We start from the raw sequence: 18,335 nt of genomic DNA, 5'->3' as shown, positions 1-18,335 counted from the left end.
TGCACATTATATTATGTTGATATTTCTAACTGCAATCCTAATCACTAAGTAATTTAAGATCCTGACGATTTTTCTGAGAGAACAGCGTATGTCCCAATCACAAGGGCCTAAGCATGGAGCAGGGAGATTTTTACAAAGGAAAACTGTTATACTTCAGTTGTTCTTGATCACTTGGTACAAAGCATTTGGGACTTCACAGAAAAATCACATCGTATTTCCATACCCGGACTTGCTAAAATATATTCAAATAACAGGAGTAATACTGTGTTCTACATATATCCACAGCTAATGGGATAGTGAAAGAACTAAAAATAAATAAAAGTATGCTGCTATGACTGAGATCTGCAATGCATTCACGATGCTGAGCCAAGTGAACAGGGCAGGTTTGAAACATGAAGTTTCTTGATCAAAAAGAAAAACAATCAGAGAAGCTATTAGGATGGATGGGTGTTTATGGTGGGAAGAATTTTCTTGTTCCTTCTGGTGAATAGACCATTGTAAGATATGTCTGTCCACAGGTGTCACAGTTAATCAGTATCATATCCCAAAATGGGTCCCAGCCATTTCTCAACCTCTGCCACAGATGAATTTTTTCTTAGTGCATAATCTTCAACCTGCAAAGGGACCACAAAATGTGATGAAGATTTGGAAATTCCCATACAAAAATTCTGAGACATCTGCTCACGAGGTGTTTTTGAAGGCTGTAACAGCTAGCAGAATGAACAGTGTTAAGTTACCTGATCTTTACATATCTTGCCAACGGAAAAATATTTGGATTTGGGATTGGAGAAGTAGAGGCCTGAAACTGCAGAAGCAGGTACCATGGCTAGTGATTCAGTTAAACCAATGCCTGGAAAAGAGAATGAGAATTTTATTATTCTTTGAATTGGTAATAAGAATGAATTCAGAACCTTTTTCTGTTGGACAGTTTCAAGCAAAAGTTGAAAACCAAGAAGCTTCCAGATGAACTGAAACCAAAATAATTTCCCACTTGTTATCTATTTAACAAATACACATAGCTTTAAAAAAATTGCAATGTCTGAAGGGTGGGTGTCAAGTGGAGGGGTCCAAGCTCTTTTCAGTGGTGCACAGCAATAAGACAAGAAACAACATGTTCAAGCTTGGACATAGAAGATTTCACCTCAACATGCAGAGAAACTTCTTTACAGTGAGGGTTACAGAGCACTGGAACAGGCTGCCCAGAGAGGCTGTGGAGTCTCCTCCTCTGGAGACTTTCAAAACCCACCTGGATGCATCCCCGTGCAGACTACCCTAAGTGATCCTGCTTTGGCAGGGGGGTTGGACCTGATGATCTTGAGGTCCCTTCCAATCTCTAATGCACTGTGGCACTGTGACTTCCATCACAGTATTACTGTAGAGTAACAATATAGTAGGAAGGAAAAAAAATTTAGACATTTGGCAAATTAAATGGGCAACCAAAGGCTCTGAAACACAGAATTGTGGAAGTAGCAGTGAAATGTCTGGCATGCAAAAAATCAGAGGAAAGAAAATGTAATTAACGCCGTTAAGAGTTATTATCTCAAAATTTCTGCAGATCAGGAAATACACTGCTGAATTGGCTTTTTTCCTATTTATATCTGGAATGTCTTCTTGCAACCATAAGGATGCTAGAATTTTTCTCTGTACAGCAGAACTCCATTTGCATGCAATCTGCTAATTAGGGACATAACTCCCTCACAAAAAGTGCTAGCAGTAGTTTGCAAATTCTGCTTTGAATGAGGCAAAATAAAAGGCAATGCAAAGGTGAAGACAGTGATTCCCAGAATTGCTTCAGTTTGGTTTTCTTATGTAGCTCTGTACTATTCTATTCACTGATTTGCTGGTATTTCAATCTTTCACCTGCCTAAAACCAGTTTAAGAACGTCAGTAAAAGGAGGTAGAGGTACCTGTTGTTTCCTTAATGTTTGCAAGTTTCCACATGGTGAGTTTTTCTGTATGGTCAGGCTGGCTTGGGTATCCAGGAGCAGGGCGAATTCCCTCATACTTGATCCTGCGCAGGTCAGAAAGATCTAGCTGCTCAGAACTAGAGTATGCCCAGTATTCCCTTCGAACCCTTTCATGGAGCTCCTCAGCAAATGCCTTGGAATAGAAAGGAAAGACTTTAAATATTTTATTAATTTGTGCAGACTGATGCAACACCTATTCGATGAAGACAATTGCTGGTAGAGACTTTCTCCCCATTCCCATTTTAAAGTGAGTTCTTATTACAGGTGGGACATTTGATAGCATTAAAGTTCACATACAATTATTTTTGCTAATTCAAGTATCTTAGTTTTCTCTCTTACTGGCAGAAAGTGTTTCTTGGTTGTCCTGTTTTAAAATCCTACATACTGAAAGAGGTGAAGATCTGCACAACTAACCAGAAAAGAAGTAGCACTGAAGTTATTAGGTTATGACTGTTGAAGAGACTCAGGGGTGACCTTATTACTCTCTACAACTACCTGAAGGGCGGTTGTAGACAGATGGATGTTGGTCTCTTCTCCCACGCGGCCAGTACCAGAACAAGAGGACACAGTCTCAGGCTGCGCCAGGGGAGGTTCAGGCTGGATGTTAGGAAAAAGTTCTATACAGAGAGAGTGATTGCACATTGGAATGGGCTGCCTGGGGAGGTGGTGGAGTCGCCATCACTGGAGGTTTTCAGGAGAAGACTTGATGGGGTGCTTGGTGCCGTGGGTTAGTTGTTTGGGTGGTGTTGGATTGGTTGATGGGTTGGACGCGATGATCTTGAAGGTCTCTTCCAACCTGGTTTATTCTATGTATTCTATGTATCTTGATCAGGTCTAGTTATGGAAGGTCAGATCATTCTTGTATCATTGCTAGTATCAGATGTTAAGTAAGTGCTGCTACTCTTTCTAGCAGAGGACTTTTCCTTTAGCTGAAAGTGGGCAACAGCTTTCCTTAATAGCTCTTACAGCTTACACAATTTTGCCAGCAATTGGCATCAAGAGAAGTTTCCACTTCAGTATCTTTAGACAGCATTTTAAAATAATTTCTGAAACTCTGCAGCTTAAAATACACAACTAGAGCTAACTCCACTTACGTTGCCCTGAGGTTGCTCTAAGTTTTAACATGGTTACTTGGGTGTAAGTGTGGGGGCAGGCTGACTGGGATAGAGGAGTAGGAGGGAAGGGTTGGCATTTTCTAAAACACTTCAGTCAGAGAATTAAGAGCATGTTTGTCTAAGCACAAGACATGTTCAGTCAGAAGACCTTGGATACATCTCTATGGTCACCATTAAAAGCAGAAGGCATATCTGCAATTTAAGAATATAACCAGTGGGGTGCTTTTGGGTCCAAACATGTTCTCATGTAGATAAAACAACATAGATCTTTTTAAACAAACTTGTTTTAAAACTATTAAAACCTAAACTCTAACAATCACCAAAACCCTCACAAAGAGCTCAGAGACACTTTTACAGATGTGACATATGACAGGAGAGTTCTCTTTGGTTCAGAAAAGAACCCTCCTCTCAAGACAATTTCAGTAGAAACCATTTCACTTTCGGATTTAATGAAGAGCATATATTACAGGCAACAGCCTAAATTTAAGCTAAAACTTACAACAGTAACTTGTCAAGCAAATCTAATTACACAGTGATAAAATCTGCAAGGGAAACAGGAGATAAACCCTCATACCTCTGCCAGTCGATCGCCAAGAGCCTTTACCATTATGATGTTGTATTCATCATCCTGTTTCCTGAATTGATTGCATAACTCATCTACGCCAAAGCAGGCCACAGCAAACAGGCCTAAGTAGTCACGAACGCCAGAATCCAATGGTGCTATGAAGTCAGAGAGGCAGTAATACGGATCTGTGCAGGCAGAGTCCTTTTCAGCCTAGAGCAGTAAAAACAGCACAATAAATCAAAACATTTTAAAATATACTATTAGTGCACTATTAATCTGAAGACCACTATTTTTAAGGCTGAAGGCATTTCAGACAAACATCTGGCTAGTCGTTTAGCCATGCAAACCTTGTACTTGAATTAGAAGAAAAACATCTCTTACTCTGAGGGCGTTTGGATCACCCAAGAAGAAAACAAAGAGAAGAGATGCTGTGCTAAACACACATATAGAGATGCTTTGCTTCTATTTACAACCAGCAAGATTTAACAGCTTATTCTGCAGACAAACTATTATGAAAATAAGGAACACCCTTGTACCAACTCCTAGAGGAGGAACTTTCCATCTCCAGCACTCAGATTGCACATTTCTTATGAAAAGTGATGGCTTGTATCCATTATGCCAATTGCAGAATTCTTCATCAACTCCCATTTTACATTGGCTGTGAGAGTTAAAAACACTGCCAGCTTCTTACCGTATAAAGTATGCAGTCAGTAATTCAGACAAAAAAAGAGTGCTACACACAAAATGGATCTATCACTTCTGAAAAGTTGAATCTCAAGCAAAGTTCAAGTGGGTTTACAGGAAGAGGAAATATCCTGCCCACTGGCTCCTTCTCCCAAAATGGAAAAAAGGGAACAGAAAGAGGAGACTGAATGCTAGCCACAGCACCTCGCAAGAAGTTTTACTGCTGGGGATCGTATCAGCATATTCACAGAATCAAAGAAACCTTCAGGTTGGAAAAGACCCTTGAGATCACCAAGTCCAACCAATTCATTGTGGAAACATGACTACTATTTAAAAAGTGGCACAGCTCTTGTAAATCTCCCCAACTTACAGAGGTAGAAGCTATTTTACGGCTATTACTTTGCTAAAGATTTCTCTCCAAAGTTTCTTTTTCTACAACTTCTTTTAACAATGCTTTCCACCCACTCCCAACCAGTTTACAAAACAAATAAAAGAACATACCACTACCACCACAAACAAAGACAAATGGTCAACTATTTCCCTAGTTTCTGTAACCTACAAGATCACAGCAAGGAGCATAAAGCTAAAGAAATATCCTTTTCCCAAACAAGTGAGATCTATGTTAATTTTCATTTTTGTGGTAGTGATTACAGTTAAGGTAAATACTAAATACTCCAACTTTTAGATTTATGTCACATCCTTAGTAGTATCAATATCAGCAAGAATGCTGTGTACTGAAAGAAACTGGAAGAGGCTCTGGTGATGCCTTTGCTGAACTACTATGTACAGCAGATTGAAGGAGATGCAGCAGTCCAGAAGAGCAGTACCCACAATAGCACAGTTTCATGGCCTTAACCTTTGAGAAAAGGCTGAATAAATTTGGGATATAGAAGATAAGCAGACTAAGGAAAATAACAGTCTTCCAATAGTAAAAACCATTATAAAAAGAACATCAAATCAGATATTCTCTCTGGGAGAACCATAGGAAAAGGCACTGGTGTAAACTTGATATACATGGGACATAAAAATGTTTAATTAAATAAGAAGGCCTTGGAACAGCCGTGCCTGAATGCTTGTGACAAATGTTTATATACAGATCTACCATGGACTATCAAGATCCAGTTCCCTGGATGGATTTAGTGTAACTAGTAAGTGATGTATTTCTTAGTACAATTCTCCAATTCTGTCCTCACAGAATACTGTACTCCAGAAATTTAGGTAGTGGTTACCTTGTTGTTAGGGGCTTTTTTCCCCACATTTGATGACTGAATATGTGAACTAAGTCAGAAGGTAGGGGAAAAAAGAGAGGCAGGACATCTTGAAACTCTGAATTAGCAGCCAACTAACTCTAAACTGCCTCTTCATATGCAGAATTTTTCATTAAAAGAAAAAAACTAAGACTGTTGAGAACATGTATCTCCACTGAATTTTATTTTCTAGGTATTTTAATGATAGTTGTTTTCAGCCTTTAACTCATTCAAGCAGAATTTCTCATCTAAAGCAGATTTCAGGGATATCAGAGAATTAAGGTTCATTAGGTTCTAATTTAGCAGACAGGATCTGTGTGGTGAATTTATACAGCACGGTGTTACAGCATATTCTAAAGTGTAGACAGAAAATACATGTCATATCTGAAGCTGGCAAACGTACAAAGCATTTTGTAGCACTACTACAATGTAAATACTAAAAATGCTACAATACAAACACTTGGGTCACGACTAACAAGGTCTTGTGGTTACTGAAAAAAATGGCAGCACAATGGCTGCGGACAGATTATGACAACCATTTTCTGTACAGAATTTAATAGGGCACTTTTGTTACATTCTTGAAACTCAGGGAGAAAAAAAATTTGCTTTATTTAACAACTGCTGTTATTGTACCTGCTGCCTCAAGCCATAAAATTTTGCTATTGGTTCTGAAGATCCCACTGCCTCTTCTAGAGCATATAAATGGATATCATCTTGAACGCTTTGAGCTGGCCAGAACCCAACCACACCTCTGGCTTGTAATTTCTTCTGATTGATCAATGTTTTCAGTAGATTTTGAGCATCATTATAAACCCTCTTTGCTTCTTCACCTATCAAAAAAAGAGAAACCTTTAGAAAAGGCATGCTTTCACCACTGGCTAAGTGTGTTTAAGAATTGCTGAAGACAGGTTCATTTTCCATATAATTTTCTGATGTGACAATCTGTCAGCTACAGCAAACAGAGATAGCAGTGTGATTATGCCTATACAGATGTAGCATATATCTTGAAAATAAAAACAAAACAAACAAACACCCCAAACACCAACATTTCAGCCAGTACCATTCCAGTAGGGGCAAAGTGTACAGAATGAGCCACAGAGAGTATGTCCGTGCACCTACATTGCACAGTGCAGCAGACTCAGAAACATGGATTTCAGTGTTACCCCTTGCATTTTCAGCAAGGTTTTCAAGGCCTACTGAATAGTTTCAGAATTAAACAGGGCCATCTTCTCCCGCAGCAGGGACACAGATAATACATTAAGTGCTCTGCTGCCATTTTCTGCCATTAAAATACCTCCCTGTCTTTGGTGGGTGAATTCTAAATAAAATGCTTGGGCATTTTCACTCATTTAATTTTTCAGACTCACATGCCAACACCTGTTCACTAAGTGTTACTTTAAACAAACTACTTCAGTGACACAAGGTTTCCACTATTCCTATGTATTTCAAACTATTCAGAATCTTAATGCAGCATGGTAGGTCTGTTAGGGTTATTTACTCACAGTACATGCAATTTCAGTACTCACCTACAGTCTTATCATTAAAAACCTTAGGGAAACCCCGGTTGGGGTACTTTCCTCTGAGCTGCCAGACATCAAAGAAAGGCTTCCAGTCAATGTATTCTACCAGCCTGTCCAGGTCATAATCTTCAAAGACTTTTGTGCCAATGAATTTTGGTTTAGCTGTAGGAATCAGAAGTACAATCTGACATGAGGAAAACAATTTAATATTGATATTGCATGTGCAGCACAGCTGATGCTCACTAGCTCAAACCACTGTAAATGACCTCTTCCAAAGTAACTGTCTTAGAGTTCTTACTGTCATATCGCAACTCATACCATACTCGACAGTTACAATGTGATAACATTAAAAAAAAGGCAAAAAAGCCATATAAAGTTGAAAGAGAAAACCTGAAAAATTAAGATCTTTTGTTATTTCATATAAATCAACAATTATTACCTGTTGGACTTCTGAACTTAATTCATTGGATATAATATTGGACAAAATAGAAGACCACAAAAACCTACACAACTTACCAATACCTAATATCTTATAGGCTTTAATATTTACAAATATTTAATATTTACAAATCCCCAAAGAACTTTTGCCATCACCACATGTGTTCAGATGTATACACACAAGCAACAAGGATGAATCTATGTTATGATGGCCACAAGCTTTGCACTTGTCTGTGCTATTCAATACTTAGTAACACAACCTTTACTAAGATAAGGTACTGAATATTTAGCAGCTTTTTCAGTCTTGTAAATTAAATGACAGAACATAGCAAAGGGATCACTACAGGGTCCAATTCTTGTGTAATAGAATAGAATAGAATTAACCAGGTTGGAAAAGACCTTTGAGATCATCGAGTCCAACCTATCATTCAACACCATCTAATCAACTCAACCATGGCACCAAGCACCCCATCCAGTCTCTTCCTAAACACCTCCAGTGACGGTGACTCCACCACCTCCCTGGGCAGCCATTCCAATGGCCAATCACTCTTTCCATGAAGAACTTCTTCCTAATATCCACCCTAAACCTCCCCTGGTGCAGTTTGAGACTGTGTCCTCTTGTTCTGTCACAGGTTGCCTGGGAGAAGAGACTGTTCATACTTCTAGTCTCTAATGAGAGAGACCAAAACTGGTTCAGAAACTGATGTGGGAAGAGTATGAACAGAAATATAAGAAAAAAATGCCATATCACAATGTGTGTTCCCTAAATATGGTACAGAAAGCTTTGCAATATAATGAGCTATCTGACATTGTTGATCTGTTAGAGGGTAGAAGGGCTTTCCAGAGGGACTGTGACCGGCTGGACAGATGGGCAGAGTCCAACACGATAGCATTCAACAAGTCCAGGTACTGCACTATGGCCAAAACAACCCCATGCAGCACTACAGGATGGGGTTAGAGTGGCTGGACAGCAGCCAGGCAGAGAGGGACCTAGGGGTACTGATTGACAGCCAGCTGAACATGAACCAGCAGTGTGCCCAGGTGGTCAAGAAGGCCAATGGCATCCTGGCCTGCATCAGAAATAGTGTAGCCAGCAGGAGCAGGGAGGTCATTGTGCTCCTGTACTCAGCACCGTTTAGGCCACACCTTGAGTACTGTGTCCAGTTCTGGACCTCTCAGTTTAAGAAGGACATTGAGACACTTGAACATATCCAGAGAAGGACAACGAGGCTGGGGAGAGGCCTTGAGCACAAGCCCTACAAGGAGAGGCTGAGGGAGCTGGGATTGTTTAGCCTGGAGAAGAGGAGGCTCAGGGGAGACCTTATTGCTGTCTACAACTACCTGAAGGGAGGTTGTAGCCAGGAGGGGCTTGGTCTCTTCTCCCAGGCAACCAGCACCAGAACAAGAGGACACAGTCTCAAGCTGCACCAGGGGAAGTTTAGGCTCGAGGTGAGGAGAAAATTCTTTACTGAGAGAATTTTTAGCTGTTGGAATGTGCTGCCCTGGGAGGTGGTGGAGTCACCGTCCCTGGAGGTGTTCAAGGGGGATTGGACGTGGCACTTGGTGCCATAGTTTAGTGGTCATGAGGTCTTGGGTGACAGGTTGAACTTGATGATCTTTGAGGTCTTTTCCACCCTTACTGATTCTATGATACAGTGTTATAGGTAACTCACTGGTTTAGATTTTCTTTTTTTAATTAACTATAATTTTTTTCATTGAATACACTGCAAAAAATATAAAGTAAAAACAGGATTCTCAAATTTATGCCAAAAAAATTCTCTGCTCAGGCAGTCACCAATTTGCTCAAGTTGTTACAGTACTATATCCTGAATTTTAATAAAGCATAATCTAATTAAACTATGTCTAAAATAAATACAAAATGGAAAGGCATAGTAACAACAATAATATTTAAACTGACCTGGTTTATGTCCTGATACCCAGTCATTATGGAAACCTTTTCTTCTAGCTTGATGTAGAGACAAGTATCTTCGTTCCTGTATGGACATAAGGGTTAATTTCACAAAGCCAGCCATCTTCAAAACACAATCTGTTGATTTGGTGGCAGAGCCTTACTGAAAACAGTCTTCAGGACAAATCTGACAATAGGTAATTTCAGTTCCAACAACTCCCACTTCACAACTGTAAAGTAAGATTACATCACACTCATATGCTCTTTTTGCCTCTATGCTTCTAATGAAACTGGCCAAGACGACTTCTAGCTCCTCTGAACTACATCAGAAGTTCCTGTATAACTTCAAAACACATGAAAATACCCGTACAGCAAGATATTCTCCTACTGCCTGCAAAAAAGCTTCGAAATGCAGTGACATCATCAGCAGTGGCTTCAGCATGTCTCTGGGCAAATGACTGGCTCTTCTGAAAGGCACATGAAATTTATAGCAACTTCTCTAAGGCCCATGAATTCACCAATGACCTCTGCTTAAAGGAAGTGGCTGAAATCACTGGTTACTTGTGCAAAGACATTCTTATACTTGGCCAAGCTAAATGCCCTCAGCAGGATTCCTCAAGCTTTATCTTTCCTCATCAAGAGACCAGAAACCAGCCAGACAACTTTCAGCTTGTTTCTGTGTTTATTTACAAGGATGGCCTCAGAGGAGTCAGATGTTATCTGCTTCTTACTGTTAATTTGGACAGTATTTCGTTGTGCCCTTCTCTTCACTTTCCTAAAATGGCAACCTCAGCTCTGAGACTGCTCAGATCCATAACCTAAATAATACAAACACATCAGGAAAGCATGGTGGTGCAAAATAGACTACGGTTTAGTGCCAGCAAAAAACCAAACAGTGCCATTTTAATTACTCCAGCATAGTGCCCCCCTTCCAGTAGAGCACTGGTGTCCTGTAAGTTGGGGGGGGTTGCATTCATAAACACTTCTGGAAGTTTTTCATCAGTACTACTGCATGTTTTAAATCAGAACAAATATACCTGAAGGACTTCATATGGAGTCAAGAGTTAGTAAAGAGGCAAGTACCAATCACTTCAAACAAGGAAAGTCGCAGTTGCTACATCAATTACATTTGTACCTTGAGAGACTCATAGTGCTCTTTTCTAATCTCTTCATATTCTTCTAGTACTTCTTCAAAGAAATCATCCTTTACACTTTCATCTAAGAGCTGGGAGCACTGAAAAAAAGGAAAAAATGCACTAAGTATGTACTGTAATATATTATAGCAAGGGTGGAGTATGAACTTCAGACTAAGATATCTTTCTTTTCAGACTGCCTTCCCATCATACTTGACCATATCATACTAAGCTTTATCACTAGTCTGCAAACTAGATTAAAAATATTATATTTTAGAACATGACTGTCACTGAAAGCACTCCCCTACTACACAGATAGTATTACCAGAGCCAGCCCTAGCTTTGTAAAGACCTGAAAGGAGACTACTGCAAGACTAGAGATTTAATAGTCATAGAAACAACACATAGCTTGGCCTGTTTCTTCCCAGAAGGTATTTTCCAGCTACGACTACCCATTTGTCTGAGTATCCACCCCAGAAAATTCCATACACATTTCATAGTACTAATGTTACCATATCACTAACCTCAGAAACACATCCAAAATGGAGAGACTAGTAGTTCAAATCTAATGCTATCACTCTTCACTATAAAACATCTCATAACTACAGCCAAGGACTCAGAGTAAATTATGTCACCCTTAGTAGAGAAATGGATATTTATATGAAGGTCTCCAGTGACAATAATTAACAAAAGGCAGATAAGATAACCATGTGGGAGCAAAAAATAACTGAAAGAGCAGTAGTTCAGAAACCCTGTCATGCCTTTTCAATTTTCTGCCATAACACTAGCCTCAGGGAAAGAATGAGAGCCATTTTTGCATGGATGAGAAACCGTAATTTAGAACTTACAACCACAACACTCTTGGATGCATCCAGGACGTGAATTACAGGTGCACTATATCGTGGGGCAATTTTAACAGCTGTATGTGTTCTTCAATGAAAAAGAAAAAGAGTGAGCATTTCAAAACTGAAACAACAAAAAACCCTAACCCAGACAACATACCCAGTAACATAAATCCTGCTTTATTGCACAGACTACAGCTTCAAAAGTAGAAAGCAATTCATCCTTCTGCTATGCAAGGATGATTAAACACGGATTTTACTATGAGGTACATAAACCCTTCAAACAGTATCACACTGCTTCATGCTCTGTCTTACCAGCTGACTGAAAATCAGCAACTCATTAGTTTGAGTTTCAGAAAATCTCAGTGAGAATGCTCCAAATTAAGTCTCTACCAAGAACTAACAACATTTTTGAAGTCTTTTTTTGCTTATCTTATGTTTTCCCTCCCACATGGTAGTTTCTGTGTCTATAGTGTATCATTAACATATTTCAGTGATGGTTATTCCATTTCCACAATGTTCTACTTCACAACTGGAAGCACAGCCCCACTACTCACCTAATGAAGGAATTCTGCCAGTGGTCAGTAACTGTTACAAACTTGCACCAGCTTTGTCAGTCAAGTAATTCACGTAAAACATTCACAATTCATCCAATTATTTAGCACTTACACATATTCCAGTCCTTATTGAAATAATTCAGCATATAATGAAGAATCACTGCTGTATTACAGTACTATTTGTTAATCAAACTAAAGTTTAAAGTCCCAAACTATCATGTGAAATGCAGCTGACTGCCCCTGTTGCTCAGAGTCTTGGCAGACTATGCAATAAAGTACAGGAATCACAGAATCACTACAGTTGGAAAAGACCTTTAATATCATCAAGTCCAACAGTTACCAAACAAAGACCCGACCCCAAGGCACAGTTCTCTTTCTTGAGTAAGTTCAAATATAATTTTGCAAATTAGAGGCCAGGAAGCAATCTTCCACACCATTACCCACTTTTTCTGAAACAAAAACAACTTTGCATATTTTTCACAGTATCACAGCCACAGGAAGAGATTTATGTAGAAAGACAAAAGGATACAGCTAACCTTGCATACAGGTGACCCTCTCTTCACTGTCCCTAAAATTGTGGTGGGATTTGCTAAGGCAAAAAATACAGAATACAATGGTTCTGCTACAGTTTGTGCTGCTTTGATGAACCTGGGAGCAGTGTTTCTTTTAGTTACAAGAAATTACCTGAGGGTAATGTAGAGAGAAACAGCTACACTTGTTCTTTTTCCCTGTTAAACACTATTTTTATACACATTATCCATCTTCCCAACTGAGACATCTTACTTAGAAGTAGTTGCTCCTCCAATCAGCAAAGGAATCTTTATTGCCAATCTCTCCATTTCCTTGGCGACAAAAATCATTTCATCCAAAGAAGGGGTGATGAGACCAGACAGGCCAATTATATCTATTGTAAATTTACAAACATACATACAAAAAAGGTTCATCAAATCCACTCTAGAAAAACACAGGAATTACTACAGAAAGGTTTCTTTTGTACTTCAGAAAATAGGGAGATAAAAATGCTGGGTAGTTGCTAGTCTAGAAATAGGGTTTGACCTAATTAGAAAGTGAAAGCTTCCCAAGAATGAAAGTGATTCCAAATCCACAGTTTAAGATATTTTTCAGTCTTCACAGCTGAACACCTACTGCTCTAGTTTCAGCAATAAATATACAGTGCTTGTGATTAGCAAGCTTCAAACCTCAGAAGTTCAGCACTGAGGATGGAAATAAGACAAAATAATTATAAGCTCAGCTCTTAGAAACAGCAAATGCTTTCAGACTTCACAACCTATGTTACAGACAATTCATCTTTTCCAAGATGCACTGGACTGTTTCAAAGCAACTGTAACTTGTTTCAGAAAGTCCATTATTTATTAGAACAATTTATTCCCAATTTCACACTCACTGATCTGGCAGGCTGAAAGCCAAATTCTTAATGATTTAAGACCCAGCACTAAGTTATTTAACCTTTCCAAGTCTCCAACTGTAAAACAACTACATCTCTCTTAGAGTTGTCCTGATACAGTGTTTCAATTCCTTGGGCTAAGTTTCAGAGATGTGCCAAATACTGAATAATTACTACTGCTAATGCAGAAGTTTCAGTTTATCTGAAGACAATCTGACCAAATCATAGACAGCATAGGAATGCAAGAGTAGCATTAAAAAAATGTGAGTGGGGTTTAAAAAAATCAAACAATTCAGGAGTACTGATTAAATCTCTCTATACCTGCTTTGTTCTCAATAGCAGCTCTCAATATCTTATCACATGGAGTCATGACTCCTAAATCAATAACTCTGTGAAAAGAAGTGATATGACACAAGATTGTTCAAAAAACAGGTCAAATTTCTGCTAAAGGGCAAACACACTGCTCTTACTGTAAATGACTGACCTAGAATTACAGTTAAAATTGAGAATTTTGTTTGCCTATTTCTCTTAAGACCTATGTCAGGAATTTTAATATAGAAAATACATCTAGGTCTGGCAAAATTTTCAATATATCAGACTTTCATATGATATAGTAGATAAGAAAATTCAAGTGCAACAACACTGTTGCCAACTCTGATGCACATACACAGACCCCAAGAGAGCTGCCTTTTCTTAAAGCTCTATCTTTTCAAACTCAGAAATAGGATGACAATCTCATCTCTCATTCAACAAAACATACCCCATCAAGTTTTTAAAATCTCATAGTTAATGAACATCTTGAAATACAAAATACAAGGTACAATCAAATCTTAAACTTCCTTTCTCCCAACACACACAATCCACACGTAGTCTTGGCTACTGCAACTGTCATATCTGACCTTTTCAGACATTATGCCTATTTATTAGGAAACAAAGAAAATTAAAGGAGGAAGCTATACTCCCTCTTGCCTTCCCATTAGTAACAGCTCATGATCTGCATTCCCAACTACAACAGAGGACAGTGCCCAAGAAATGCCCACCTCTTACCACCAGAGTTGCAGTTAGCGTAATATATTAATCAGCTAGTTCCCAGCTACCTACTGTCTACCTGAAGTTGTTGCAGCCCAGAACAACTCCCACGATGTTCTTGCCGATGTCATGCACATCTCCTTTCACAGTTGCTAGCACTATTGTACCTTGGTAAGGATCCTGTAAGTCAAACAAATAACATAAGAGTTAATTTACTTGAAAGCCTCAGTATGTTTTTGCCCAGATCTTTCAACAGTGCAATCCTAATCTATGACCAAGAGTCCTATTGTAGTACAAGTAATTGTAAAGCCTGGAAACAATGCTTCATCATGTGGATGATTTACTAGGCTAGACTGATCTAGCTGAACTTCCTTTAGCAGGAGGGTTGGACCAGGTGGTCTCCAGACGTCCCTTCCAACCCAAAGCATTCTATGATTATACCAATTAACTACTAGTGATTTAACTAGCAATTGATATCCTAGGGGAAAAAATAAATTAGATTTGCACAAGAAGAAGGAAAATCTGTGCTGGGCAGCAAACATGGACCAGAGAACACACCATTTAAAATAAACTCTATATAGGGCACACTAAGATTTCAGTTGTCTTAAGCAAAGAGGTCCTCAAGTGCTGGGCACACATCCAAAAGGCTGCTTCTTTTTAGTCTTGGTAGAGATCCACAGCTACAACTTTCTATCCTCAAATGTAATTTAACAATGCTTTGCATTTCCTGGCACCCTGTGACTAAAACTGTCCTGCAGGTTACACTAGCCTGGGTAACATCAGATGGATCAGCTACCACAGTCTGCAAATCATTCTCCTTCAAGTCAGCATCTGATTATGGAGATAGATGCAGCAGATTTTAATTCTCTCACCAATTCTCTAGACAGTGACAACATGTTTTTTAGAAGAAGGCACCGCATCCCTTGTCCAGCAGAATATAGAGGAAGCAGGAGGAAAGAAGCCCTACTTTTTTCCCCTCCTGCTCTCCTCAGCCACACAGAATCTCTCACAGTCTCTTCAGAGTGTTTGCTGTGTTTTTAAGAACCTGTCAAATTCCACTTTGTTTCTTTTTAACCAGAGAATTAAGTGCCAGTAAGTTCACAGTAGAACCTAATCCAATGCTCATGGAAGCAAACAGTATCAGAACACACCAAAAGGTGCCAAGTACTGACAGTGTTATCTCAATTAAAATTAAAAGGAACAGCACGAGGAGAAATGACACAGAAAGGTGACTCACAACAGCCAGAAAAGATCTACTCGAGATACTGCAGAGAAGACAACTTCACATCCAGAAAGAGCGTGGGAAAAGAGACTAGGTGTTCTCCTACTATTAAGATTAATCAGGTTCAATCATTGGGTCATTTTTCCTTCTAAATTATTTGCTGTATGCATTACACTTATTCTGGATAATCACACAACAGATCCACAGGAAATGGAAATATACAGTGTAAAACTACAAAGGAAGAATTACGAACCATTCAAAATCCATAGAAGGGTAACCAAAGGAAATACATGGTTTAGAGAAATTCTGCTCTTCTTCCTTTTTAATGTGTATTATATACCAGATTTGTGGTAATAGCCTTTATATCTGAGAACTTATGAAGACAATGTAAGCTTCTACATGACTGAAGTAAATGTACATCAAACCTAAATTTGATAGTCAGACAAGAAAACAAGAAAAACACTAAACCAAAACTGTAAGCACCTATCACATTGTAAATATAGTAGGAAGCAGCAGACATGAGTATTTAAAAGAGCATTAAATTTGCCAGGCCAGCTCAGTTAGAAGCAAATGAAAGCTATATTTACAAGCAAAACTACAGTCTACAATGAAATGCAATATGTATGAAATATACAGTATTTACAACATTTACAGGTATTTACAATTAATGAACAGCACAAAGACCCCCATGGCCAAAGATTAGGAGAGCTGCTAATAGTGTCTCCCTCCCTGCTTCCCCTTACCCCCCTGTACACAAAAGGAACAAGAGAGGCAAGTTAGAACTTAGCCAAAACAATGCAGCCAAGGTCAAACAGAAGCCAGCAGAAGCACAAAGTTAGTATCTCCCAGAGCAAAGAGGTGAGAAGAGAGCAAAATTGTTTTGCAAACTAAATCTTATGGTAGGTAACTCTCTGATGGGATTGTTTAGAACTATTATTTTCCTTTTTACACCCAATAGTGATTTATTTACATTTTACTATTTTCTGTTCCAAGATCTGTGACAAATTTTAAAGGCATAGCCTGAAACTACCACAATCTGAACTCTCTTGTCTACTGAACAGAATCTTGTCAGTATGGAGAAACAAGGGACATCCTGTATTTTTATTTTCCAGGGCTCCTATCATATAGTCCATTAACAAAATTTGGAAGAATTTTTCAAGTCCATCAAAGATAGCTGATAAAACTGTTCTCAGGCATCACCAACCACTGGCTGCAAAACAGAAAATGCCATAAAGGAAAGGCCCGCAAGGAGCTGAAAATCATTGAATTTTTTCAGTTATATATATTCTATTTATTACATACAAAGTAGTCTTCAGAAACTACTGAAAACTACACATATGCAAAGACAATTCTGTCCATAAACACTCTTGTTTTCATAAACACTTATCCCCTGCAACTTTCTCATGGCTACAAATGCAGTGAGCATTCTATTCTGTCATAACAAGAGGTCTTGAAGTCATAATTAATGAGGAAAAAAGATGAAGAAATTTGGTTTATTTAGCTGAGAGAATGGTCAGGGATAGAGGAAAGGGAAGAGTTGAATACACAGAAATATGGTAAGTCTTTGAGCACGCCAAAGGCAGCTTAGCTTCAGAGCTCACCAAAGGCAGAAGTTGTAGAAGCAAAAGGCAAAATTTGGCATAAAGTTAGAAGTACTGTGAATAAATAACACTAATTAAATGTCTACAAAAACATAAATAAGTAACACTGGTATCAAGGGTCTACAAAGGCTTATGGTATCCTTCAGGAAACTTGTGACAACATCTTCTGCAAAATCTACACTTTATGAATTTCAATCCTACTTCAAATTATGTCCGTTTCCATATGACTGCACCAACTCTCCTTCATAAAAGCTGAATAATTGCCATTAGCAGAAAATAATTCACATTTTTGTCATGGCATGAAAAAGTTATAGCACACAGGACTCTGTCTTGCCTCTTCCTCTGTGCTGCCTTGCTGTGCTCTCCTTTCCTCTCTTTCTTTTTCCATATAGGGAATAAGGTGGCCAACTGCTTTCTTCATAACTCGAGCAGACTTTATCACCTGCATAAGTAAAAGGTGGCAAAATAAACATTCAAAATTAGGTATATGAATAGACTACGATTTCTCTTAGTTTTCTTCTATACCCATTCAAACAAAACTTCAGGTTGGTGCTGGTCTCTTCTCACAGGTCATTAGTGATAGAACAAGAGGGAATGGCCTCGAGCTGTGACTCAGTAGGTTTAGACTGGACATTAGGAAAAATTCTGTGACAGAAAGAGTGGTCAAGCATTGGAATGCGCTGCCCAGGGAGGTGGTTGAGTCACCAACCCTGGACATTTTTGAAGGTTGTTTACATTTGGTGCTTGGGGATATGGTTTAGAGATGAACCTTGTAGAGTAGGGTTGTCAGTTGGATTTGATGATCCCAAGGGTCTTTCCCAACCTGAATGTTTCTGTGATTCGCAAAACCAGATTGCAGCTTTGCAGACTTTTCTGTGGCAGCAGTCTGCTGGTCCTACTGGACCACACATGATGCTTGCTTTTCAATGCAATCTCTTGGACCACTCACAACAGAACTGAAAGCTACATCAGGCCTAGACTTGGAAGGTGCTAAATGCTGTGATTTTTAATCAAATGGTTTTTCGCGCTTGCTCCTTGTCCCAAAAAGACACAGGAAAAAAAAGACACAGGAAAAAACAAATCAAACATGTAAAACTACAT

The 18,335-nt window shown here is 38.9% G+C and overlaps 1 protein-coding gene across 1 annotated transcript in view; it reads right to left on the bottom strand.

Moving 5' to 3' along the window:
* Positions 1–302: 302 nt before the first annotated feature.
* MTR (5-methyltetrahydrofolate-homocysteine methyltransferase) overlaps positions 303–18,335 on the bottom strand; it is a 50,234-nt gene continuing 32,201 nt past the window's right edge. Inside the window, exons 21-33 of the mRNA XM_054162287.1 lie at positions 17,569–17,676; positions 14,491–14,591; positions 13,704–13,771; positions 12,761–12,881; positions 11,427–11,508; positions 10,581–10,679; positions 9,455–9,530; positions 7,105–7,260; positions 6,212–6,408; positions 3,657–3,857; positions 1,908–2,100; positions 738–850; positions 303–614 (exon numbers count right to left, since the gene is read on the bottom strand). Coding sequence (XP_054018262.1) covers positions 528–614; positions 738–850; positions 1,908–2,100; positions 3,657–3,857; positions 6,212–6,408; positions 7,105–7,260; positions 9,455–9,530; positions 10,581–10,679; positions 11,427–11,508; positions 12,761–12,881; positions 13,704–13,771; positions 14,491–14,591; positions 17,569–17,676 — 1,602 coding nt within the window. The 3' untranslated portion in view covers positions 303–527. The remainder of the gene's footprint in view (positions 615–737; positions 851–1,907; positions 2,101–3,656; positions 3,858–6,211; positions 6,409–7,104; positions 7,261–9,454; positions 9,531–10,580; positions 10,680–11,426; positions 11,509–12,760; positions 12,882–13,703; positions 13,772–14,490; positions 14,592–17,568; positions 17,677–18,335) is intronic.

Source organism: Dryobates pubescens, chromosome 6 (assembly GCF_014839835.1).
Source record: "Dryobates pubescens isolate bDryPub1 chromosome 6, bDryPub1.pri, whole genome shotgun sequence".
Lineage (NCBI taxonomy): Eukaryota > Metazoa > Chordata > Aves > Piciformes > Picidae > Dryobates > Dryobates pubescens.
The sequence above is the reverse complement of the archived record's forward strand: the minus strand, read 5'-3'. Positions and strand labels throughout refer to the sequence as shown.